We start from the raw sequence: 25,163 nt of genomic DNA, 5'->3' as shown, positions 1-25,163 counted from the left end.
GCCTCTTTCCTTCCATGCAGAACAAAGATGTATAAATCTTGGAAATCAGATATGGAGTCCAAAAGGGATATTGACCTATGGCCACTTCAAAAGTTGTGACTATAAAAGCTTACTTTTAAAAAAGGATAAAGTACTGATACATGCTACATGTATGAACATGGGTAAATCTCATAAACTATGCAGTAAAAGAAGCAAGGCACAAAAAACTCACATTTTGTATGACTCCACTTGTATGAATTGTCCAGAACAGGCCAACCCATACAGACAGAAAGCAGACTGGCACCTGTCAGGGGCTGGAGGAATGGAGGAAATTTCTGGAACTAGACAGTGGTGATGATTGCACAACATTGTGAACATACTTAATGCCCCTGAATTCTACTTTATGTTTATTTATGTTTATGTAAATTTATTAAATTTATGTTATGTGTAATTTACTGCAATTAAAACAATTATCAACAAAACAAAACAAAAAGGGGATCTCCAACATGGTGGTGTACAAGAATATAAAAAAACCTCCAAGCAGAATGGATAACAAACATGGCTACATGTACACACGGAAATACGACTCAGCCTTTAAAAAGAAGGAATGGTGCCATTTGTGGCAATGTGGATGGGCTTGGAGAACATTGTGATGAGTGAAATAAGCCAGACACAGAAAGGCAAATACTGCGTGACCTAACTGTACGTGGGAACTAAAAAAGTTGAACACATAGAGTGTAGAGTGGTGGTTGCCCAGGGCTTGAGGTGGGGGGAAGGGGTGGTACTGGTTAAAGGGCGCAAACTTCAAATTAAGAGACGAGTAAGTTCTAGAGACCTAAAATACAGCATGGGGAGTATAGTCAATAATAATATACTACATACCTGAAATTTGCTAAAAGAGTAGATCATAACTTTTGTCACCATAAAAAAGGTAACTATGTGAAATAATGGGTGTGTTAATTAACATGATTATGATAATCATTTCATGGTTTATATGTATACCAAAACATCACATTGTTCACCTTAAATATATGCAATTTTTTATATCCTAAGTTAAAAATTAGGATTTAAAGGATATGCTTATTGATTTGAAAGAGAGAGAAACATGGATTGGTTGCCTTTGTTCATGCCCCAACCTGGGATCAAACCCACTACCTTTATGGTAATATGGGATGACACTCCAACCAACATGTCACCCAGCCAGGGCAAATACATATATTTTTAATGTGTTGATCATACCTCAATAAAGCTGGAAAAAATAAATGTTTTAAATGCATGTATACATTAATTAATTAGGAAAAAGGCAGTGGCTTGCTGGAGTGCAGGGGACCCAGCAGCAGGAGGGTGTGGAGCAAAGGCAGAGGTGGAGGGGGCACTGGGAGCGGTGGCTGAGGGATAGTCCCTGCTGCATTAGAAGGCATGGGGACTCTGACCCCCCACTGCCCACACTTAGCCATCAAAAGCACCTTCCATGTGCCCCAGGGTAAAAACCAGCTTTACCCACCTGCTGCTCCAGAGAGCACAAAACCACTATAGGTCCATCAAACAAGAATCCTCCTATCCCCCTTTCTCCCCATTCCCCCATTTGGCCCCAGTGGGGCCAGACACTGCACCTCCTAAGGGAAAGATGAGTGAGGGAGAAAAAGAATAAGGGTTGCAGCCCCTCTTCCACTGCAGAAGGTCAGCGAGCAGCAGACCACAGCCGAGGGAGAGGAGGACAATTTCAGTATCAGACTGAAGCTGGTTTGGGAAGGAAAGTGAGCCTAGGACTTTCAGTACCCAAGTGACAACAAACACTGGGTGAACTTCTGGAGTTTTCCTGGTGAGGAGGGAGAGGAAGACCCATTGTATTAAACAAGCTAAATGCAGCAGGATGGAAGGAAAGCAACTGGGGTTTTACAAAGATAAACCCTGAATTCTATTTGATCATTGTGTTAGAGGTTCTTGCTCAGAGCCTCTGACTCTAAAAACAAACATGTAGCTCTATCTTGTCACTCCATCTGGTTGCTGCCCCTCCTCTACTCCAAGTGTCCCCAACCCCCACATCCTATAAGTATAATCCACAATTACTTTCTTCACTTCTTCTTGTCTAACTCATTTCTCCACCCACTGCCATCTAGCTTCAGACACACATATTTCATTAAGATGGTTTCACTGAGATTATGACCAGCTAATCCCTTAAACCAAAGGGTGTTTGTCATCTTCCTGATATTAAATCTTTATGACACCGCTTTTCTGGTTGTCCTCATACCTCTCTGAGCATTCATTACTTGTCAGTCTCTTTTATGAAGGCTCCCTTCACCCCAGAAATATTGGAGTTTTCTTTCTCCTCCGATGTACCTTTGGACAATATCATCCTCTTTCTCATGGTTCACTAACCCTGACCTCAATTCTGAGCCTCAGATGTCACTCATCCGTTCATTCATTCAATACGTATTTTCGGCATGCCTGCAAGTGCCAGGTACTCACTAGGTGCTGGTGATACAACTGAAATAACCGCAGTCCTGGCTTCATAAGGCATATACACCAGCAGGCGACTAAAAAAATGGTAAAGAAAGGTTTTCCAACAGGGAAAGTAGAAATATCTAGGAGTCATTCTGAATATAAGCCTTGTGGATCACTAAGAAGTTGGTTTCATGGCACCCACCTGTAAACTTCATAAAATTATACACAAAGTCTGTCTGTTTATCCATGTTTAAGGGTGATATGATCTTTGGCTTTAATTAGATTATCAGAGATTTCCTTGACTCAGAAAGGCTTAAACTCAACTGGTCTAATGATAGGTTTTTGATATGACATTGGAGATGATGCCATTTTGGACAAAAATCAGGACTTAAGATGTAGATTTGAGAGCCTCCTCTACCCAGAGGCGAAAGCTGGATCAAGGCTTCCCCACGCCTGATCCTGAACAATCTCAGCCACAGGCAGGGGACAGTGGCACACAATGGAGGCAGGAAGGGGGTCTCTCAGGCCTTCACTCAAGCTCCAGAGGTCCAACCACGTTCTCCTGGAGCTCTGAGTCACGTTCTCACCAAGTCCCTCAGCCCCATAACAACGCCACATGCAGAGGTGCCCGCAGCTCCCAGCGTGAGAAGTGTGGAGTAAGGCTGTCCTGGGAATGACAGGGGTCCCCAAGGGAGCCTGTATGGAGTGTGGACCAAAGACCAAATCCCAGGGACCTGCATGGTCAAATCCAGTCTAGAGACATGTTGTTTGAGAGAAGGGGGATTTATCACCAACTTTCAGAATTCAGGAGATTTTATGAAATGATCTGGATTTGTGTCTTTTCTTAAAAGTCTGCTGGCCGTGTGTCCCCCAGCACCATTACCTGGCTGGGCAGCAGCAGACTCCTTGGGGGCACGTGTTCTTCCGCCCCGTCCCCACACCTTACACTTGGCACGTGTTCTTCCGCCCCGTCTCCATGCCTTACACTCTGTAATGGCACCTGCCCACTCTCTGCACACAAAACTGGTATAGACAAAGGAGAGTGGAGGAAAAACAGAAAACCTTGGTTTACTAAGCAGAAGATATATAGGAAGAAAGAGGGAAAGAAGTAAAACAGAAAGGAAATAAATTCCCTTAATGTAAAATCTCTTACATTATGTTGTCTACTGAGAAAGCTCTTATATAAAGACTAGTGCAAGTTAATGCCATTTGGATTGTGAAAAAGTTCTCCTTATCCCATCCTATATCAGAATAAAAGCAGTACTATTAAAATATTGGGACCACAGTGGGGACAGGAAACCACCATGGCCTAATGTTTATGAATTGTATCTGCTTACATTGGAAGGGCCATAAAAAGTCCTCCCTACAGTTAAATATCTCCATCATTAACAAATTAAGCATTTTATAAGTGATGATACATGAAAAGAGATTATTGGTATGTAATTCTATTTTGTACATCAGAGATGCATGTAAATTAATGACTTATGATCAGGACTCAGTTTTCTTCAGTCTTTTTAAAATACATATTCATCATCTGTTAATGTTACCAGAATTCATAAAATACAAGCTAAATTTTCACTTTAGTGCCTTCCCTATGGAGGGACAGCCACGTTTTCTGGGCATCCCACAGCAGTACACTGCCATCACTGCCTCCCCTCTGCCACTAACAGCATTGTCACACCCTCCTTCCCTTATTTATGAAGGTCAGAGGTCAGCCTTCCTGTATGTCACAAAGGAAGCATCATTCGGCCAAGAATATGAAACTCACTGTATGTCGGTCCATCATCTGAACTTCATTTCTTCAAAATCTGAGAGCCAAGGAGTCTTTAAAGTGCTCCATATTAATTTTTTATAATCATGGTAAAATACACATAATAAAATTTACTATCTTAACTGTTTTTATGTGTACAGTTCAGTAGTACCAACCAATTTCCATAGCTCCTTTCATTTTGCAAAACTGAAACCCTATGCTCACAAAACAAGAACTCTCCATTCCTCCCCATCCCCAGTCCCTGGTGACCACCATTCTATTATCTGTCTCTATGAGTTTGGCTGTTTTAGATGCTTCATGAGTGGAATCATGTAGGCTTTTGGTGACTGATTTATTTTATTTAGCATAATGCTCCCAAGGTTTATACATGTGATAGCATGTGTCAGAAGTTCCTTCTTTTTTTAAGGCCAAATAATGTTTCATCGTATGTATATACCTCATTATGTTTATCCATTCATCTGTAGATGCACACTGGGTGACTTCCACCTTTTGACTATTGTGAATAATGCAAATTATTGTGAATAATTTGTATATGGATGTATAAATATCTCTTTGAGATCCTGATTTCAGACCTCTTGGGTATCTACTCAGAAGTGTAATTGATGGATATGGTAATTATATTTTTTAATATTTTGAGGGACTGATTTCCACAGTGACTACACTATTTTGCATTTCTACCAATAATCTACGAGGGTTCCAATTTCTCTACATCTTTGCCAGTGCTTGTCTTTTCTGCTTTTGTTTAAATCATAGTCATTCAAATGGGTGTAAGGTTATAGCTCACCCATTAAAATTTAAATACCCCAGTGGTTGTGCTTTGGTTCTCAGATGACACCTTAGTGACGTATCTACATTATTATTTGCAAACAGCCAAGAGTGTGGCCCTACAGCACTGCACAAAGTCATTGACCATCTAGGCTGGGGTGCACACTGAGCCACGGAGGCATCTCCAGCTGAGACATTTATTGGCCCAAAAGGTCACCTTCCTTGTTACAAAGATTTGCCCATAGGTGTCTCTACTTTAATGCTGTTCTTCAGCTTTCAATTTAAGCAGAAAAATAAAAGAACATAAGGCGAGGGTAGGGTGCTGGGGTGGGGTGAGTTTCTGTACATCTCACAATCTTACTCTTGTTTATTGAAACTTTGTAAACTGAGAGAGAACTGCACGGCTACCTGTACGATGTTCTTACTCCTATTCCACTATTCATTCTTGCTATCCCCCTTCACACCGACAGTGTTCTAACTAGGACAAAGAATGCCTCTCCCATCTCCTCTAACTTAAGACAGAACCAAGAAGATTTTAAATCAGTTTGGCCCTCAACTAGAAATCACAGAAAGTATGGAACTATCATCTTAATTGAAAAATCAGGGCATTCAGAGTGGGCTGAATAATGACCTCCCCCCCACCCACAAATCTACCTGCAAATGTTACCATTTGTGGGAAAAGGACTGGGTAGATGTGATTAAGGATCTTGAGATGGGGAGATTATCCTGGATTGTTCACGTGGACGCCAAATGCCATCACAAGGGTAGTCAAGAAAGTCAAAGAAAGAAGAAGTCCATGTGATGAAGGAAATGGGGGAAAGGAGTAAGATGCAGTCAAGGGCCAAGGAATGGAGACAACCTCCTGAGGCTGGAAAAGGCAAGGAAGTGAATTCTCCCCTCGAACCTCCAGAAGGCCCCAGCTCCGCAGACACCTTGGGGTCAGCTTCATTAGGCTCACTTAGGATTTCTGACCATTACAATGTAACAGATTTGTGTGCTTTAAGCCACTAAGTTTGTGGAAATTTGTTACAACAACCATAGGGAACAAACATGGCCTCAAAACCCACCTGCTTCATTCAATACCCTTTGTATATGAGCTTCGCAACCCGAATACCATGAGGCTGTGATCTCCTTGTCTCCAGGGAGGCTATCTGGGAACTAGGGCAAGGCTTTTGCAGAGCCACCCCAAGGCCCTCGGTCACCCCAGGTGCCACATAAATATTCTTCTTTTCTACTCCTGTACCATGAAGAAGGGTGGGGAGGACTGAAATAATAAAGGTGGCAAGTATGAAAGAGCCCAGGAATTAATGTTTCAAACCTCACACTTAAAAGGTCCTGAACACAGTGTATCAGCTATAAGGAAAAATCAAAAAGTGTGAGCATTCATTCCTACTGACACTCCACAGGAGGCCTAAATGGCCTGGTTAACCCCTTTCCCGTCCCTAACTTTGTTTATCTTGAAGAAACAGGATGACTAGCAGGTAATAATAGTTCCTTCCTAAGAAGGAGTCAGTTAAAGCCAGCTGAAATCCAGATGGCCACTCAACAACCTCAAATCTCATTATAATCTAATCTCCATACTAAATGACACACCCACTGGCACCCTGACAAATGGCAATCACCATGACGATAACCAGAAGGGACCATGAAAGGACAAAAAGAGGTGGAACCCTGATTCTGGAGAAAACTTCCATCCCCTTCCCAGAAAGATAGTGAATATTCCTCCTTCTGTCCTCCTGTATGTACACCTTGTCCACCACAAGCCAAAACGAGAAGTTGACCTGAGAGCCAACATAATTCCACTTCTCCATTGTCTGGCCACTTTGTTATTATTTTTTATATGCCTCCACTTTTAATGCTGGTTGGAACAATTAAATTTAGCTTGTGCTGAACAACAACAAAAAAGCTCACTTGGGGTCTCAGAAAGGGGACTTTGACACCTTGAGTTACACTATGCATTCAGTCTTTCAGTATTTTTGTTTGGTAAGCCACACTGGAAAACTGTAGCTGAAGGAGTCAAATGCTGTGACAGTCGGGCACCCAGGTTTCCTAAAGCAGCCATTCACCTCTGCTGCTCTGTGCCCAGGGGTCTCTCCCAGCCTCCCTCCCTTGGCTCCTGTCCTCTGGTCCCAGAGGGACTCAGTGGCTACCAGAGCTTGCCTGCCACAGACCTGATGGGGAGAGAAGGGTCTCCGGCGTCCCACCAGTCTTTCGGGGGACTGATGTACATGCACCACAGCTCCCAGCTGTACCCATGGGCCGAGTTCTCGTACCGCTGCACCTCAAAGGTGTCCTGTTTGATGTTGTCGATGGACGGGAGGATCACCCGCTTCCGGTTCTCCTGGATTCGGGAAAGAACCGGCTCGGCCCTGAAACAGAGAAGTAGAAATAAAATCTCTCTCCAGTGGTAAACCACACGTCAAGGTGCACAGACCCCCAAGACCACAGGAAATGAACAGAAGCCACGTACATAAAGGTGGGGCCTTGGCAGGCTGGAACTCAGACAGAAACTGCAGCTCCCGAGCGACCTGCCCCAGTTGCAGCATGTGACTCGGCCCTTGCCCACGGGGGATGCTCACATGCTGACACCCGCAGGAGAGGCCTGGAGGGAGGTTTCGCAATGTGCCTGGCCTGTCTTTTATGCCAACAGTGCAGGCCAAAGCAGGGCCGTCTGACTCTATGATTGCATCGCATTACAGCTATACAGTGTTTCCAGTTTCCCCTCAGGGCACTGGTGCATGCCCCTTGTATTTTCTGCAGGAGCTGAATTCCCTTTCCCAAAATAGGTCACTTCTGCTCTTGATGGCCTGGTTTTAATAAGCTTCTTTGTGTGTGTGACTATTTCAGTTGTTTTAATTGATTATTTAATTGATTTCTTAAACGAGATCTAATTGAATTGGTTAGCAATGGCCACCAGATGAATTAAATGCAAACGTAGGCAGAATCCTGCCTTCTAGCAAATCTGCCCCTTAGGGCATCCTTGGAGATAGGCAGGGAGCTGGCTGGACATTCTAGGTGTAGTTCTGTTGGCTTAGGAAAAAGCAGATGGTAAGACACCTTGCCAATGTGTGTCTCTGCAGCAGATGCAGGAGGGGATCATTCCCCACATTCAGGAAGGAGAAGATGGCTCTCACAAGCCAGGACATTAATCTCCCCACTTAACTTAGGGCACAAGCTCTGGAAAAGAGTCAAGTGAAAATCCCATTCCTCTGCATTATTTGGAAAAATAATGAGAATGCTCGGCCGACATCACATCTCTTTTCATTTGCAGCTATTGAATTACCTGTTGGCTCACCTCATCTTTCTATTTAAAACGAGCAATAAAATATATGCTGGACCATTTACTGCCTCCAATACTTCTGCTCACCCCATCTAGGCTGAAGCCAAATGGGACAGACTTTCCACAGCTTTCAGCCATGCTTCAGTGCTATGCCCCCTCCAAATCTTCACTCATGCTGTTCTCATCCAGGAATGCCCTTTTGCCACTGGAAGTCTGGCCACCTACCAAGGCTTATTAGATCATTTACCACCTCTTCCAGGAAGACTTCCCTAATTTCCCACAGCAGGAAGGCTCTCTCTTACCTTTCAACTCTTAAACCATCTTCTCCATCTTATTCAAGTGACTCTTGACCATATGATGCATTTGCTAATCTCTGAACACACATTTTTCCTAATGAGCTAATAATAGCTCATATTTATAATTACTACAACTTGGGCACCATTCTAAACTTGTCACATGGGCTGGCTAATTTAAATCTCACAATAATCCCATTTCAATAGCTACTATGGTCACCCTTTTACAAATGAGAAAACAGTTCCAGAGGGAGGTTAAGTCACTTGTGTCAGGCCACATACCCAGCTGGTGGCAGACCAGGTTTCTAACCCAGATGGTCTGTCTGGCTTCAGCCCTAACCCCAAAACCTCACTGCCTCCTTGAATGGGTCACACTTCATCCAGGGTGGTCTGGTACAGTGAATTTAGAAGCATCCAGCTCAGTCCATCTCTCTGGTAGAAGTTATTGAGTATGGGGGCAGAAAACCATGTTCAAATATTGCTTTTGAAGTGAGGAATTTGATCTCCGGTCTGTGATAGAATGTACAACTGTTCCCAGTAATTTGCTCCCCTCTTCCAGGGGACATCCTGATACATATACTCTCTCCCTCAACCCCAATCAATGCTTAGTTTGGACATATGACTAGCTTTGACCAGTGGGATGTGAGCAGAAGTGACAGTGTCACAACAGAGCAGAAACTCTCATAGCCATTGCAAGGTTCCGCTGTTCTTTTCTCTGAGCCACAAACAATGCACAGCGGACCTGGCACATGGACAAGATAGAAAGCCCTGTCACCATCAGTCAGGAGGTTGCAGATGATTGCTACAGGAAAACTGAGTGAGAGCTGACACATAGTGCCTGCCCCAGAATGAGGAATCACATAAACATATGACAATGACAATGATGGACTGAGTGTCAACAGACAAATTTCTCCTTGCTTCCCAGTCTTATCTCAGACTACAGTCTCACCTTCTTTTCCAACCACCCCCTTCTCCATTCTTCCAGTGGTCTCGGGGGAATGAGGCTCAGTGCCCCACCTCCTGACCACTCCTGACCACCTGCAGGCCCCTAGGGTTCAGCTTACAACCTACCAGCCAGCAGTGAATTCCACGTGGGCATCAAAGAAGCCAGTGACCTGGCCAGTGGCGGCCTTCCAGCCCTCGATTCGTGCTCGGATCAGGCCCTCTCTTTTTTGATTGCGCACCACCTTCACCAGCCCTGGGTAGCGTTTGTGCACATACTCCTCCAGGGGGGCTTTCAGCTCCTCTGTAAATGCAAAACACAAGAAGGTCTGTAACTTGTCATTTCAAATATGTGTCCAACCCACTGTGATGCCAACAGATCTTCAGGAAGTTCAGAGATTGCAGAAAAATTGGTGTGTCAGTAACTCTAGTAGAAAAGGCAACTCAGCCATTGTGAGTCAGAAGACCACTGATGCTCAGCCCACCATGCCAGCCCAGAACAGCCGTGCTCCTTCAGCACCCAAGGTGTACACCTGGGTAGAATCCAGGCCTGGCTTTTAGGTCTCCACTGCTGCCAACTGGCAGACATCCTCTAAGGTTTCTTCTCTTTATGGCCCCCTGTCCTTCCCTGGCCAGCATGCCCACCCTCCCACTGTCCCATGGTCCTATTTATCAACTGCTGTATGGGCATGTCCATCTGCACATACACCGGTTCTTACCGTACATGTGCTAAGTGATCCAGACATGTAGTCATGCACCAGATGCAATGTTAAAGGATTGGCACTTTGCTCTCAGGATGCAAAATAAATCTTTGCTTAGTAATGAACATGCTACCATGAGGCAGAAGTGGCGCTGACAGAGCTCGCACATATCTCCTTCTACAACAAGCATGTGGCGTCGAGTGCTTTATTTATATGATCTAATTTAATCCTTACTGCAGCCCTAGGAAGTTGCTAGATTAATTCTATTAATTACCTAGATTAATTCCTGCTTTTCAAACTAAGAAATAGTCTCAGGGATGCTAACCTGCCCTAAAGTCACACACCTAGTAATGGAAGAGCTGAAACACAGGCCAAACGTGCCCAATTTCATAGACTTAAAGGTTGATACCTTTATATACAAAGAATCACCAGATGCAAGAGTCCAGGAGAGGCTGACAGAAAAGGGGTTCTTAGATACGCACACCCCATGGATCTACCCTTGGAGAGTCAGGCTCATGCAATAGGACACTCAGGGGTTCTAGGAGCAGCTCAGGTGATTGCAATGACAGAGGTTCACAAATACTTTAGAAGACTTTTTAGAAGATCTCTGAGTGGGCTCTAATGAAACCCGGGAAAGCTGTATTTACAGATACTATGCAGAAGTCTCACAACCTAGTTACACAGGGCAATTTTTGGCAAATTAAAGCCATACTTCTGCAGCATACATACAGGGTTACCTCGCTAGGTCAGACTGTTTTTCCTGGGAGTGATGCAACCTCCTGAAATATGAGAAAGTAAATTTCTGTTAAGATACCTAGTCTCTGGTACTTTGTTATGGCAGCCCTAGCAGACTAATACAGCTGCTTGGAAAGGATTAAAAATGGAACCTGGGTGGGGAGATGGCAGAAACCTCTAAGGAGGCATAGAGTGTGGCTGGGAGTGCAGACCGGCGTCAGATAGCCTTAGGTTCAGAACCTAGTGCCAGCATTTATTACCTGCGTGGCCCTGGGAAATTCAACCAATCAGTTTGTGCCTCAATTTCATCATCTGCAGAAGGCAGACCCCATAGGGTTTTGGTGAGCATTAAACAAGTTAATATACACAGATGTCTAGAATTATCCCTGGCATCATATACATGCCGAACATTGAGTAACCAGTCTTCGTAATTATTTTCCCTCTATGTAGGTGTAGGACACTTGAACAGAGATATCAGAGCAGCCCAGGGAGCCTGAGTAAGCTGTGCTCAAGATGAAAAAATAGACCTATTTGTTAGAACTATGGTCCTCAAAAGGGAGGGAACACCAGCATTACTGGAGGTGTTGAAACATATTGCTGGCCCCTTCCCCACAGTTCCATTTTCAGAAGGTCTAGGGTGGGGCCTGAGTATTTCCGTTTCTAACAAGACCCAGGAGCATCCACCCCTTAGTACAGGGACCCACACTTTGAGAACCATAGAGTTGGAAATACACAGGACGACAGCCTTAGGCCATGCTTAGCACACAGTATGCCCTCACGGGGTTATCTATGTCGATGTTTTTGCCGGTACGGCTACCATCTTTGCCATCCCCTAGAATGGGTGAGGCGACTGGTAAAGAAGCCAGGCTGCAGGCGCCCTCTCCTTCTTCACTCACCATGAACTAGAAAGATAACTGAGTAAAATGAGACTGGGGTGGCCCAAAGAATGTTCAGCTTCTAGAAACCATCTACTATCTATTGGCTGGGTTTTTCTGTGTGTTAGTTAAATTTCTTGGAACAAAATTAAAAAGAAAGGTTAGGCAGGCCATGCCCATTTGGTTTTTCATTTATTCCCCATGAGTTCCGGGGAGGATGAAAGGACAGGCCTTGGGAGGCAATGTACCTGTGGAAGGTGTGGTGGAATCCTGCTTTCTCACCAGGGGTGAGAAACTTGGCCCATGGTGGCAGCAACTTGGACGAGAACAGTTGGAATGCTGAGCACTCAGCACCATGCTGGGGGACCCACAGGCACTGTTAACCCTCAGCTGCCAGGTGACCTGGAACCCCATTTTGACTTTGCCCAGTAACTGGATGTCAGTCCTGGCCATGCCAGTCACCATGTCTAAGTGTCAAGTGATCTCTTCATTTGTTTAGTGGTTGTGACTGAGGCATTTCAGGGGAGAGAGAGGATAGAACAGGCATTTACAAGTTTGGCAAAAGACAGTGTGGTCCACCACCACTGCTCTTCTACATCTCACAGCTCCTGAGATGTGGACTTTAAAGGGCTTCAAAACATATAAGGGCATAAAAATGGTACCCTATGGCTTTTAAGAATAAATGAGATTTTACATAAAATTGCATGCATTCCATAAATACTATTTCTAATAATTGGTCTGTTAATATTATTGATATAGATCATTTTGATAATTTCTCATGAACAACAGCTTGTCTTTCTAGTCAGTCAATATTGTTTTGAAGTGTGTGGCCCACTGTGCATGGGTGACACCGGCTTCACTCTCACATGGTTCAGGACACATTGTTTCACGTGCACCTGAAGTGATGGCCTATGGGATTCTGAGGGAGATGGCAACCACTAGCAGGGCTTGAGAACAAGCAACCTTGAGCAGGCTTTTCTTCCCAGACCCTGCATGTGAATCTGTGCCCCATAAGGTATTGGCCTGCGGCCCTGCCCAGACTCAAAATCCACTCAGACACAAGTGCTCCTTCAAAATGCTTACACTCTAGTTAAGGAGATGAGACATGTTCAAAAAATCGCAATATTCAGTAATACAAGGGAAAGGAAGGCAAAGGCCACAGGGGAAAAAGTGGCCATGGGAGGAAAGTGCCATGCAGGGTCACCGAGAGATTCTTGTGGTTGCAGGTGTTCATGGAGAAGGTTCTGTTTAGTTAAGCAGAGGTTTGAACGGGGGCTCTCACTCATTATTCCAGACAAAAAACATAAGCATTAAATTGGATCTACAGAATTACTAGTGTCTGTGAGACTGGGAAGATGCTATTAATTAGAAAAGAGAAAAAAAAAAGAGAAGCAGAAAAACAAGTTGATGAGTTCCCCTGGGGACAGGTTGAAGTGTCTGCAGACATTCAGGGGTAGACTGCTGAGCCAAGTTAATGGTCCAGAGGTGAGAAGAAAAGGTGCAGAGTGTTGGGGACACAGTGATGAGAGATAATGGCTATGAGAGGGTGAGAGTCCCACGAGAAGGAGTGAAGAAGCCTAGAACCGCACTTTGGGAAATGCATATTGAGAAGGCAGGGGGACAAGCTAGAGATTAAGACTGGTTAGAAATAGCATCAAAAAGGCTGAATCACATCAAGGGTCAAGTTTACAAAAGCAGGATACGTGCATTCTTTTCACAAATATGCATTCCTTTCACAAATATGTATAGAGTGTCTACATGGCTGAAAATGATGTAGTTCTTCACCTCAAAAAGTTACTCTATGTCCAATGTCAAGAAAACCAATGTATTAGAGGAAATAATAGTTGAGAATGGACCATTGATTTAAGCAAATAGTAGGTTCCTGATGGGACCAGTGAGAAAAAGGAATTCCCTTCTGGATGCATCTGGGCCCTGTGGGTAAAAGATGATGGGTAGGACTGCTCAGGAGAGAGTTCCAGACAGGCGGTCCTGGGGGAACCTGACTGTGACAGCCTGAGGGCATTGATGTTCTGAGATGTGGAAATTGCCTTAAACTGAGAGAACCCACAAGTTAACCAAGTAAAAACAAGTCCCCAGGCTCACAGGGGAAGGAAACAAATTCCCAAATGTCACACTTAACAAATGAACCCATTCTAAGACATTATAATAACAGTAAGAAAAACACTTTGCATAAGAAATGTCATCCTTAACAAATGAACCCATTCTACCACAGTACAATAACAGTGAGAAAAACATTTTACATAAGATTTTTCTCACTGACAAACTCAGAGAGGAAAACAAAAACTCATTTCTGCAAAAATAAATGTTTACCTTCCAGTGTTATAAAATCCAATACTAAATGGGTCTAGAGCCATTTGGGAATCCTTGTGTTTGTTAGCTTTTGGTAAATAGCATTTGGAGAGGTCAACAGGGAAGAAGCAAATACTGCCTGTGATCAGAAAGGACCAGGAGGCAGATATATCTGCTTCTTAACAATAAAAGAAACACCTGTCATCTAGGCTTAAGGAGTACACATTGACAACAAGAAAGTTAGAAACAGTACTACAGCAAATAAAGCATTATTATGGAATTATATTTAGATACTGAACTTTGAGTGATGTTAGAGAATAAACAAGTAGTCCACTCCCTTGTTTGTAAGCCCTGCTCAGAAGGAAGTGTTGAGCCAGAAGATATATTTCCACCTGCTCCCTAAGCAAGTACGTGAACATCAGTGCCACACAGATGTGCATTTGGAAGTGGCCATGCCCCTTAGGGTTGGGCCATGTCTGTGCTACTGTGGTTGTTAACTAGTTATTAATGAAGGGGGCAAAGGGAATTAGACATTGAATTTAATAAACTGGGGAGCATAAGCCTGTTTGCTTTACCAGGAAGCTACAGATTCACACCCCAGTGGATCATAATATTGCTCTTTCAAGAGGGATTAACACTCCTCCTTTCTACATTCTGGCACCAGATTGTTGAGGGCCACAGAGAAAGGTGCTTGACCATGGAGGCCTGTCAATCTAACTAAGGGGTAGACCTGTCAAAAAGCCTATGAAAGCTTGGGAAATTGATTGGGTATTTTGTAAAAGCACATGGTCCATCCCAAATCCAAATTAATATAATCCCAGGGGAACAAAGAAGTGTTCTCTCTTTCTCTCTTGCTAGCTCTCTTTCTCTTTCTCCCACCCAGTAAAGCACTCATCCCGTGCCTTTGCGTGTTCTCTCCCATCCCAGAACATGTGACCATGTAAGTCTAGCAGCTACTGGGACCCCCAGCCAACTGCATGGGCTCCAAACGACTAAGCTTTAATATGAAGCAGAAGCTCTGGACACTGGTTTATGTTTTGGCTTTACTAAGGACATGGTTGGACTGTTTCCATGATGGGACGGAGGGAGATGGGACACCAGAAACACAGGGGCAGATTCCTAGACAAATAAACCATCTTGCCACACCACAATCTCTGTGCATGGGTCCTTGGAATGCTTGCCTCACGATCCCATGGACGACCCTGATTTCTACCAACAACATTTGTATCTCTCAAATTTGACAGTTATCAGGTCTTGATGATGAGACTTATTGAATGTCCTAATGCTCCCTCAAGGTATGGAAACTTGGGAGAATCATTGTAAGCTTAGATGAGTGTTTCTCAAACTTTAACCTGTACCAGCATTACCAACAAGTCTGGGGTGTGATCCAAGACCTTGCATTTCTAATACATTCCAAGGGGCTGCTGTTCTGGTGAACACATTCTAAATAGGTCTGGCTTACAGTTGGCCCCCTACCCAGGTCCATCTGCAATGAATCAGCCTCTGTGGGTGGAAGAGGACTCATCATAACCAAATAGGTGTTCCAGAATCTCAATGTGGCCACTGCCCATCTCTGCATTTCTCACTACCTCGGCCTTCTTGTCTTGTCTCATCTGCAAGACTGAGCCCCTTGGAGATGAACCCAGTCTACATAATGAGGGTTTGTCCTGTCATTTCCAAAACTGGGATCCTGATTGCTGGCTACCCCTGCATGGAACACCCTTATACTTAGGTGAGTCTCTTGACTAGGACCCCATATGTTCATGGCACTGTTCTCACTCTCACTATTCCTCTTACTACTGCTACTAGTGCTACAATTCTACCAGGATCACTTCTACCACCGTCAGTGCCAATGTCAACACCACAGCCACATATTACCAACCCTTCTCCCTGCCAGCAGTTGCTGAGGTTTGGGCATGCTCTAGCTGGGAATGCACAGGTTGTGACAGCTAGGACAAGAACATAGCATGCATACCATGTTCTTATTAAGAACAGAAGATGACTGCCTCAAAGCCAGTGTTCCTCAGAGTGTGGTCCCTACCTGGAAATCAGCTGAGAGCTTGTGAAAATGCAGGTTCCCAGACCTGCTTTAAGAGTTCCTAATTTAGTGGCATTAGTGGTGTTGACCAGCACTCCAAACAATTCTGATGCAATCCCCAATGTTCTCAAAAGCACTGGCTGTTTTGTTTTGTTTTGTTTTGTTTTTAATTGCTTTTACTGCAGTCAATACACTCAACCTGAAAGTTATCATTTTGACCATTTTAAAGGCTACGATTGAGTGGCACACAGTACATTCACTGTGTAGTGCAACCGCAAGCACTTTCTAGTTCCAGAACTTTGTCATCAACACCAGTGGAAACCCTGCAGCCAGGAAGCAGTCACTTCCCATTGCCCACCCTCCCTCAGCCCCTGGAGATCACTAATCTGCCTCTTGTCTCTGTGAGTTTGCCTCTTCTGGATATTTCATAAAGTGAAAACATACAATATGTGGCTTTCTTGTCTGTGAGCCCTAGTCAGTTTTGAAGGTGGGGAGGAAGAGGTAAAGGGGATTTTGGATGTGAGTCAAACCCCTGGGCCGTCCTGAAGATCTGATTCCAAGTTCTGTTGCCAGTTAGCTTCTTTGATCCCCATTTTGGTTGCCGGTCCCTGACTTCTGGAAACCAGATAACCAAGACTGGGATTAGAGAAACTAACTCCCAAAGCTCCCCCAGACTCAGGGAAGAGACTTCTGACCTCTCCGAGGGGAGGACCCACACCTTGGATCTGTGCTCATCCCTCTCCTCCAGCGCCCTGGTTCCCCAATGGGATCTTTCAGCTTGAGAAAGTAGCATAGCCCAGGGGGAACATGGTTTTCAACACAGAGTTCCAGTCCAGACATTGGTCATGATGCTGTCCAGTTCTGCTGTGTCTTTTAAACCAAACGTATAAAATATTCAGTACTGTATACATGTGAATATGATGCCATAGAAAGAACATAGAAATAGACTTAAAACACCTGGATTTTCAGGTATGCCTGGTAATATCGTTATGTTTGTAATAACCAGCAAAACAAACACATACAAGTAGCCATATAAAGGCCAATAATGAATTTTTAAAAATTATCTTTCAAACAGAGAAAGACAAATATTGTATGATATCACCCATGTGTGATCTAAAAAATTAAACCTATAAAATACAGAGTAAAACATTGGTTACCAGGTGGTGAGGTGGGGTAGAGAATAAGATGGATGGTGTTTAAGGCTACAAATTTAAAACAAGTAGTAAATAAGCCACAGGCCTCTCATGCCCAGCATGGTAAATATAGACAATAATACTGCCCTACACAGATGGTTCCCGACTCACAATGAGTTGACTCACAAGATTTTGACTTTTTGTGGCGCAAAAGTGTTGAATTTTGAGTTTTGATCTTTTCCCGGGCTAGTGATGTTATGCAGTACAATACTCTCTCTTGATGCTGGGCAGAGGCAGCGAGCCACAGCCCCCAGTCAGCCAGGCGACCAGGGGGGTAAACCTCCCATACTCTACAGTGTGCTGTGTTGTCAGCGTTTCTTGGATATTGTACTCTGAGCATGTTTAAGGTGATAGGGGCTACGCTATGATGTTCAGTAGGTTGGGTATACTAAATACATTTTTGACTTAGGATACTTCCTATTTACAATGGATTTATCCACTTCCAGTGGAAGGACATCTGTAATTACGTAACATGATAAATACCGCTACATCAGCAATCACATTACATATATAAATGTGTCTAAGTAACACACTGTGTACCTTAAATGTACACGATGTTACACATCAGGTTTATTCAATTGAAATTTTTAATTCAAAAACAACTTTTAAAACTGAAAAAGGAAAGGTGGAGAAACCTGATGTATATACTGGGCATGCTGCATCTGGGTTTCTTACCTGTCAAATGGAGCTAGAAAGTTCCAGAAATCAATGCAGGCTTCGTGGGACCTGAAGTTCACAGAATTTGGAGGAGCTTCTTTAAGAAGAAAATCTCTCTTTTGTAAATTCCATGAAAACAAATGCACATGTGAACAGTTGTTTGGCCTCTCCCTTCCTGAGGGCCCAAAGGGGCTCTGCAAGAGAGGGTCCTCCAGCATAAGTTTCATGTCCATTACACCCTGGTGAGGCTGGTTTCCATGACCCAAAGCTCCTTTTTTGCTGACAATGAACTACTTTTCAAACATTTTAAATACCATACCCATCTGTATCTAAAATAAAACATTAATATCCAAAGAATTGCTAACCAAGCTGACTCAAAACGTCAACTAATCGTGAAATGCTCCGAAACACTCTTTGGATTAATTCCCCTTTCATATGTAACCAGAGAATAATCTATCTTGCAAAGTCATAGCATTCTGCAATTTTTATTTTAACATTTACTGAGTCCTAATTAAGTGCAACTTACTGTCGTAACTGCTTGACCTATGTCAATGCTTTTCACCATTGCCAATAATTCTGTGAGGTAAGGGGTAGTGTTAGCCCCATTTTATGGGTGAGGAAACTGAGGCACAGAGAAGATAAGGACCTGGAGGAAAGCTTGTTGGTAATGTGCCTGCGCCGCCTGCCATTCTGCCTCTGATTCCTGTGGATGTGATGCTGTGAAATCGGCAGCTATCTGTGTGTTCATATGGAACTGTCAGAAGCCAGACCTAGGCTTCTCCTGGAACTGGCCGTCTCAGGCCCCCACACTGTGGCTCTGGTCTTGCCCCATGCATCTGCCCTTCCAGGGTGTTGTCCTCTGATGGTGCAGAGGACAGTGGCCCTCTCCAGAGAAGAAGCCCACTGGCTGATGGAGGGGCTCAAAAGGGGCGGGCATTGGGGAGAACCTGCTGGGCTTCAAATTCCTCCAGGCAATCCCATCAAACTCTGGGAGACAGCAGAGCCACAAGAGCCATAGTTCCACCTCCACCGCGTGGGCCTGTCTGGCTCTGAAATTCTGGCCTTTAAGGGCACGGATGCCGAGGAAGGGAGCATGTGAGAATGCAGGATGAAATAACACAGAAGGCGGCTCTAGTGAATTTTTTATTCCCTGAGCATCTCTCAGCTTTGTGGATTAAATAATGCATGCTCTGACTGTGGGAACAAAAAAAGAGGTGAGAACAAGAAACTTCAGGAAGAATGGGAAGGATTAAAAAGGGATGTTTTTGCTGTGTATGAAAGCATTTTTAAAGGCAAGTCCACAGTGAGATCAAAGTGAGGACGAAAGAAAGCAAAAGATGAAAAGAAGTGAGAAAGAGATGTGAGGTGCAAACACCACAGCGTTAAACTAAATATATCACGGGGAGTTGTGCATTCACGTGAGGTGGCTTGAAAAGGAAAGCCATCTCTGCTTTCAACTGCTTTGTTAAGAAATTCCTCTCCACCACTTCATTCATTTAAATTTCACCTTTAAAAAATAGGTACAAATAGCCCAAACCAATGGATAAACAAAGAGCATGTAGGTGATTTCTCTAAGTTGTTACCCCAAATTACAGGAGTGTTCTCTTATCTTGCCCCATCAAAAGGCAGTTGAAAGTCTGGTGTTTGCAGCTGATTCTAATAATAACATATGAATTTAAGCGATAAAATTTCCCTACAGGCTCCAGTGTGTTTTCCTTTCATTATGGTTCTTATTTGCTGCGATATTGATTCTGAATGCTCCGAAGCTAGCAAACCTCTTGCTTGAAATAGCAAAAGTCACAGTCATTAAGGGGGGGGGGGGCAGCAAAACCACACACAAGACATGTGAAGTCCCAGAGAGAACAGGGTCATGTCTTGGCACTTGGCCACTTGAGTTTTCTTTAAACACAATTGGCAGCCAGAAATGGAATAACTAGGGCAAGGCATCTGGTCAGTCCACCCTTCTCTAGCATTGGAGGACTTCTGTACGCAGATCCCTGAATTTTCCAAGGTCAAAGGCAGCGTGGACACTAGGCACAAGGATTTTATGCATGCTCACACAAATCAGTGCATGTTAAAGTGTTGTGCAGCATAAAGGTGTTCTATAAAGAGCAGCTTCTTATTAGGGTCCCAAACGCCTGCAGCACCTACCATTGTCTCTTCTAATCCAGGAAAGTGTACCATCCAGAAGCACAGTCGCTGACCAGTCAGAACAGACGCCACCTGGACCGCCAAACCCGAACATGCTGGCTGAGTAGCAGCTCGCTAATACCAACCCACCATCACACCTGACATTCCCACTCTTCATACTCATTTGGGCTAAAGACGCACAAAAGCACTACTGATTTTAGGTGCACACAGAGAGTACACATGGCAGGAATGTTTTGATCTAGAAAAAGATGAAAATGGGAAGGTCTTGAGAAAAAGGGTGCCACAGGGCCAGGTGCATTATGTGGTTTTACACTGAGTTGGAGTCACATGGGGAGGCAGAGACATACCTAGTCAGGGGCATTCACCTTGAGCTGCCGCATGACATCAGGGGAAATAGTTAATAGTCCCTACCCAATAGGGCAGTATGGGTATTTCATAAATAAGATAACACATGCTAAGTGCTTAGCTCAATGCTTGGCACATAGCAAGCATTCAATAATGCTTAAAATTCTTACCCATTTTTATTATGCATATAGTTTTTTATATAGGTGAAGGGAGACTAGAGATGTCTTGGGAAACAAAAAGATGAATCATAAGGGTGTAGGAAGGGTGCAGGAAGGGACTCCACAGTAAACTGGGAGGGAGAAGCACAGATAGGAGGAAGGTTTGGAGTGTGTTGCGGGGTGCAGGGAGGAGGCCTGGTTCCAGGGCTGGGACTGCTGAGCTGGGGCGTGGGCTCCTGTAAATCCTGCCTGTGCCTCCACAGGCAAGGCACTCACCTCTCCAAACGTCATCTTGTTTTTAAAAATGGGTACCAGTGACCCTCTCCCAGTGTCAGAGAGTGTGGACAAGACCCAGGGAGAGTTGTGCACAGTTAGCCCATGCAAGGGGCCAGTTCATCATGCCTGCTCTCATCTGCCCTGAAGCCTCAGGTGTTCCTGGATGTCCTGCAGTAGTAATTAGCTATCAGGCCCCACTGAAGCTGGCCGGCTGACTGTCCTGCAGTCATCATGCTGTGTGTGTTAGAGAAGGGGGGAATTAGGGGCCAGGCAGGACTCTGAAGGCAGCCATCCCACCCTAAAGGGTTTGCTCTGGGCAGAGTGCCGGTCCCCCGCACAGGCCCTCCCAGACCCCCAGAGCACAGCCCATGGCCTAAGAGCCTCTGTCCAGCAAGCTGACCAGAATTCACACGTACAGTGATTTAAAGACACTTACATCAGCCCTAGCTGGTGTGGCTCAGTGGATTGAGTGCCAGCCTGTGAACCAAAGTGTCGCTAGTCTGATTCTCCCTCAGGGCACATGCCTGGGTTGTGGGCCAGGTCCCCAGTAGGGGGCACAAGAGAGGCAGCCACACAAGATGCTTCCCTTCCTCTCTTTCTCCCTCCCTTCCCCTCCCTAAAAATAAATAAATAAAATCTTTTTTAAAAAGAAGACACTCAAGTCAATGTCACCTCATGTTTCCAAATACAATAAGAACAAAGCTCAAATGCTGCTTTTCTAAGAACTAAGGTCAGAATGGCCACCCTGGCCTTCCTGACAACTATTTCTGCCAAGCCCAGGGCTTCCTGGCCCCACCTCTCCCTCTGCCTCACTGTCAGCCTCACTGATCCCTATCCCTGGCAGGGCTGTTCAAGGATGCCTTCCACATCCTTCCAGCTCTAAGGGTTGTCAGAAGACCTCAAAGACTTGTCTGTTTACACTCCTGTGGACCAGGAAGGCTCTCCATCTCTGAATGGGACTCTCTCTCTGAACCTCTAAATCTGCCCATCAGTTCCTACATATTGATCCTATGTGCACACTTCGGTCTGTATGCCCCAAGCTTCTTTGCCTCTAGATCTCAATTCCTGGGCTCCCCACCCTCCACCACTTCCATTTCCTCACAGTTCCACCTGTCTAAATTGTCTCCCGTAGTCCAACTCAAGTGCCACATCCCTCACAAAGGCCTTATTTATTTCCCCAACTTGTGGAAATACCACATTACCACATGCAAATCCACTGATGTTGTTGCATTAGGTGCCCATGGTATGCTTGTCCACTCAGCCCCTCCCTCCTTTTCTGGAGCTCTGTTTCACTGTTACCAGTGGGTGGTGGTTCTGTGCAGGACTCTGCTCTCCTGGTCACAGCTGACAGATCCAAGGAAGGGCATCTGACCCAGACGAGAGCACCATTTCCCTCCCTAGGATTCCCCTATAGAGACGCTCCCTTCCCTTGCCAGTGGCTGAAGCTGTCATTACAGTATCAATTTTGAGCTGTTCTGCAGCCATATTCCCCTCCACATGACTTGGAGAACTGGGGGTGACAGGGGAAGGAGGGGCTCAGAGACAGCAGAGCCCCTGAACAGAGGACCCAGCAGCGTTGGGGTGCCTGGCCAACTTCCCCCTGGCCTGGCCTCATTCCTTCTCCAGGTTGTGTCGGACCCCTCTGTCATTCTTTTATTGTTGGGTCCCAGTCTAACGGGCACCCAAAGTGTAATTCAGGGCAAAACTGTCAACTTTCTGGATTACTCCTGGTGCTGCTGGAATGCAACCCATTCCTCTCAGAGGCAAGGCTGGAAGATTACAAATTAATCAGATATTTTTAGAGAGGTGTCATATGAATGGAATAAATGACCATAAAAAACTTGCTTGAACATGCACTTACTATAATTCAAGCAATTGTACTCTTAAGTACTTATTTTAGAGAAGTGAAAATTTATTTTCACACAAACACCTGTACATGAATGTCCATAGCAACTTTATTTGTAAAAAACCCAAACCGAAAGAACCCAAATGCCCCTCAATAGGCAAAGGGTTAGACAAACTGTGGCAAACCCCAACCTTGGAACACCAGGCAGAAGGAAAGAGGAAGGAACCCGTGGTGCTCACAGCATCTCGCATGGACCTTAAGAAACTTATGCTGAGTGTAAGAAGCCAATCACAAAGGTTATGTACTGTACAGTTCAATTTATAGAACATTCTTGAAAACACAAAAGTATAGAGATAGAGAACAGATTAAGTTGTCATGGGTCAGGGATGGGGTGGGGGATGGGAGTGGTTATAAAGGAGCAGCATGGGAAAGCTCTGTTCTGCATCTCGACTGTGGTAGTGGTCACAGGAACCTACACATGTGATAAAATGGTACAGAACTACCCACCACACACACAAACACGTGTTAAACTGGTGAAATCAGAGGAAGTTCTCATTGTCCAAAGTCAACTTCCTGGTTGTGATGCTGCACTGGAGTTCTACAAGGTGTTACTATTAGAGGAAACTGAGTAAAGAATACATAGTACCTCTTGTACATTCTTCCAACTTCTTACAAATTTATAATTATTTTAAAATAACATGGTTTTCTGGTTGTTGTTATTGTTTTGGTTTTTTTTTAAGCCAGCTGGCATATGAAGCTTTAGCTGGGGCTCTTGTGTTATCTCTTGTGTAAAGATACACACTCTCCTTCTTATCCTCTCCTCCACATGGCCTAAAAACACACAAGAAGAAATGTAAAGGCACAACCCATTTGTGATTACAGACCTACAGAGCAAATGCTGTCACACTGCAGTGATCTGGTTGGGGACAAAAACAAGTATTATTTCTGGTTAAGAAGCTCTTTACAGGTAGGGGGAGGGGCAGGTGATGTTCTAATGGGGAAGCCTGGCCCCGCATGGAAATGTGTGATAACGAGGTGTCTCTCGGCTGCTTCACTAGGAGCCTCAACAACACAGGAAAAACGTTATCTTCCCAAAACACAGGACTCCTCCTATCTTTGCAATTATAAGCCAAGAAGAAAAGCAAACAATACCAGCGTGCTTCTCCAAAATCCCTTCGGAAAGTCCAGAGGGCATATCCTTTCTCTCTAAGAAGTTTCCTAACTTGAGCCTTCCTGCTTTCGACCTTTGAGCACACCAACTAAGAGAAGAGCTCAATCAGGTGTGCTTGTTCCACTGGGAAATGTCAGTGACCGGGTGTCCAGCTGTCCAGATCACTAAGGGGGCTGAATGATAACTACTGGAGATAGGCAGTCTTTGGAGTTCTAAACTGAAGTAACTACAGGGTAGAAGCCAAAATATGTACAATAATGCCAAAGACAAAAATTCCCAAGACGACGTCAGAGAAAGTAGAAAAAAGAAACCTGCACATGTGCAGTATATGTTAACCTACTCAGCAATAGCTGTAACGTAGCCATGTGCAAGGCCCTGGGACACAGCACAGAAAGAGCTACAGTTCTCACCCTCAAAGGTCTTACAGTTTAAAGATGGACAAGTACACAAATGCAATACAGAACTCCAAGTGTTACACCAAACTACACACTGGTGCCCTTGGAGCAGAGGCTAAGGGCCCCCAATGTGGCCACAGCTGGGAAATCTGGGAATACTTCCTGGAGGGGGTGAGACAGAAGTAAAATGTTGAGTAAAGAGCTGGAGCTGCCAAATCAAATATTGTCATGAGCACATCCCACAGTTATACTCTTTAATATACTTCCAGGGATTGAACTATGAGCTTTTGCAAGTATTGTCTCTAAATCTCACAATTTAAACCCTACAGAAAATCCACTATTATTCCAAACTTGCTCAAGATCAGAAAAAGTACAATATCAGAAAAGGTAAGTACCTTGGCCAAGACCACACAGGATTTGATTCCACCTTTCCCTCCACATGCTATTGATGAAGCACAACGGTGATGAGGCAAGTTTTTTTTAAAACATAGTGAAAAACTATTGATAAAAATTTTATTAAAGATTATAATAGTACAAATGAAGGAACGTCTAATATTATTTTAAGGGAAACTCATGGGCTAAAGTTACCTGGGAGGTTTAAAGGCACATTAATTTCCCACGGGCATTTGGACTTAACATACCTAAGAAAGTGAACTTGATCCCTTTCCCAAACCCACCATTCCCAGCATGTTCCTTTTACTGATGACCACCACAGCCTGCCCTGTCACCCAAGCCAAGGCCCTAGGCGTCCTCTTTGACCCCTCCCTCCTCTGCACCCTCCTTTACAACCAAGCAGTCCTTGTGTACTTCAGCCTCAAAGGTTCCAAGTCTAAGGTG

General features: G+C 44.4%; 1 protein-coding gene across 1 annotated transcript in view; it reads right to left on the bottom strand.

Annotated features, from left to right (window-relative positions):
- Positions 1-25,163, bottom strand: part of GALNT17 (polypeptide N-acetylgalactosaminyltransferase 17) — a 428,715-nt gene that overhangs the window by 191,503 nt on the left and 212,049 nt on the right. The window contains exons 4-5 of the mRNA XM_028526697.2: positions 9,605-9,779; positions 7,132-7,329 (exon numbers count right to left, since the gene is read on the bottom strand). Of these exons, the coding sequence (XP_028382498.1) occupies positions 7,132-7,329; positions 9,605-9,779 (373 nt within the window). The remainder of the gene's footprint in view (positions 1-7,131; positions 7,330-9,604; positions 9,780-25,163) is intronic.

This window comes from Phyllostomus discolor, chromosome 3, assembly GCF_004126475.2.
Source record: "Phyllostomus discolor isolate MPI-MPIP mPhyDis1 chromosome 3, mPhyDis1.pri.v3, whole genome shotgun sequence".
NCBI classification, from domain to species: domain Eukaryota; kingdom Metazoa; phylum Chordata; class Mammalia; order Chiroptera; family Phyllostomidae; genus Phyllostomus; species Phyllostomus discolor.
Note: the sequence above shows the minus strand (reverse complement) of the source record. Positions and strands in the feature narration are given on the sequence as shown.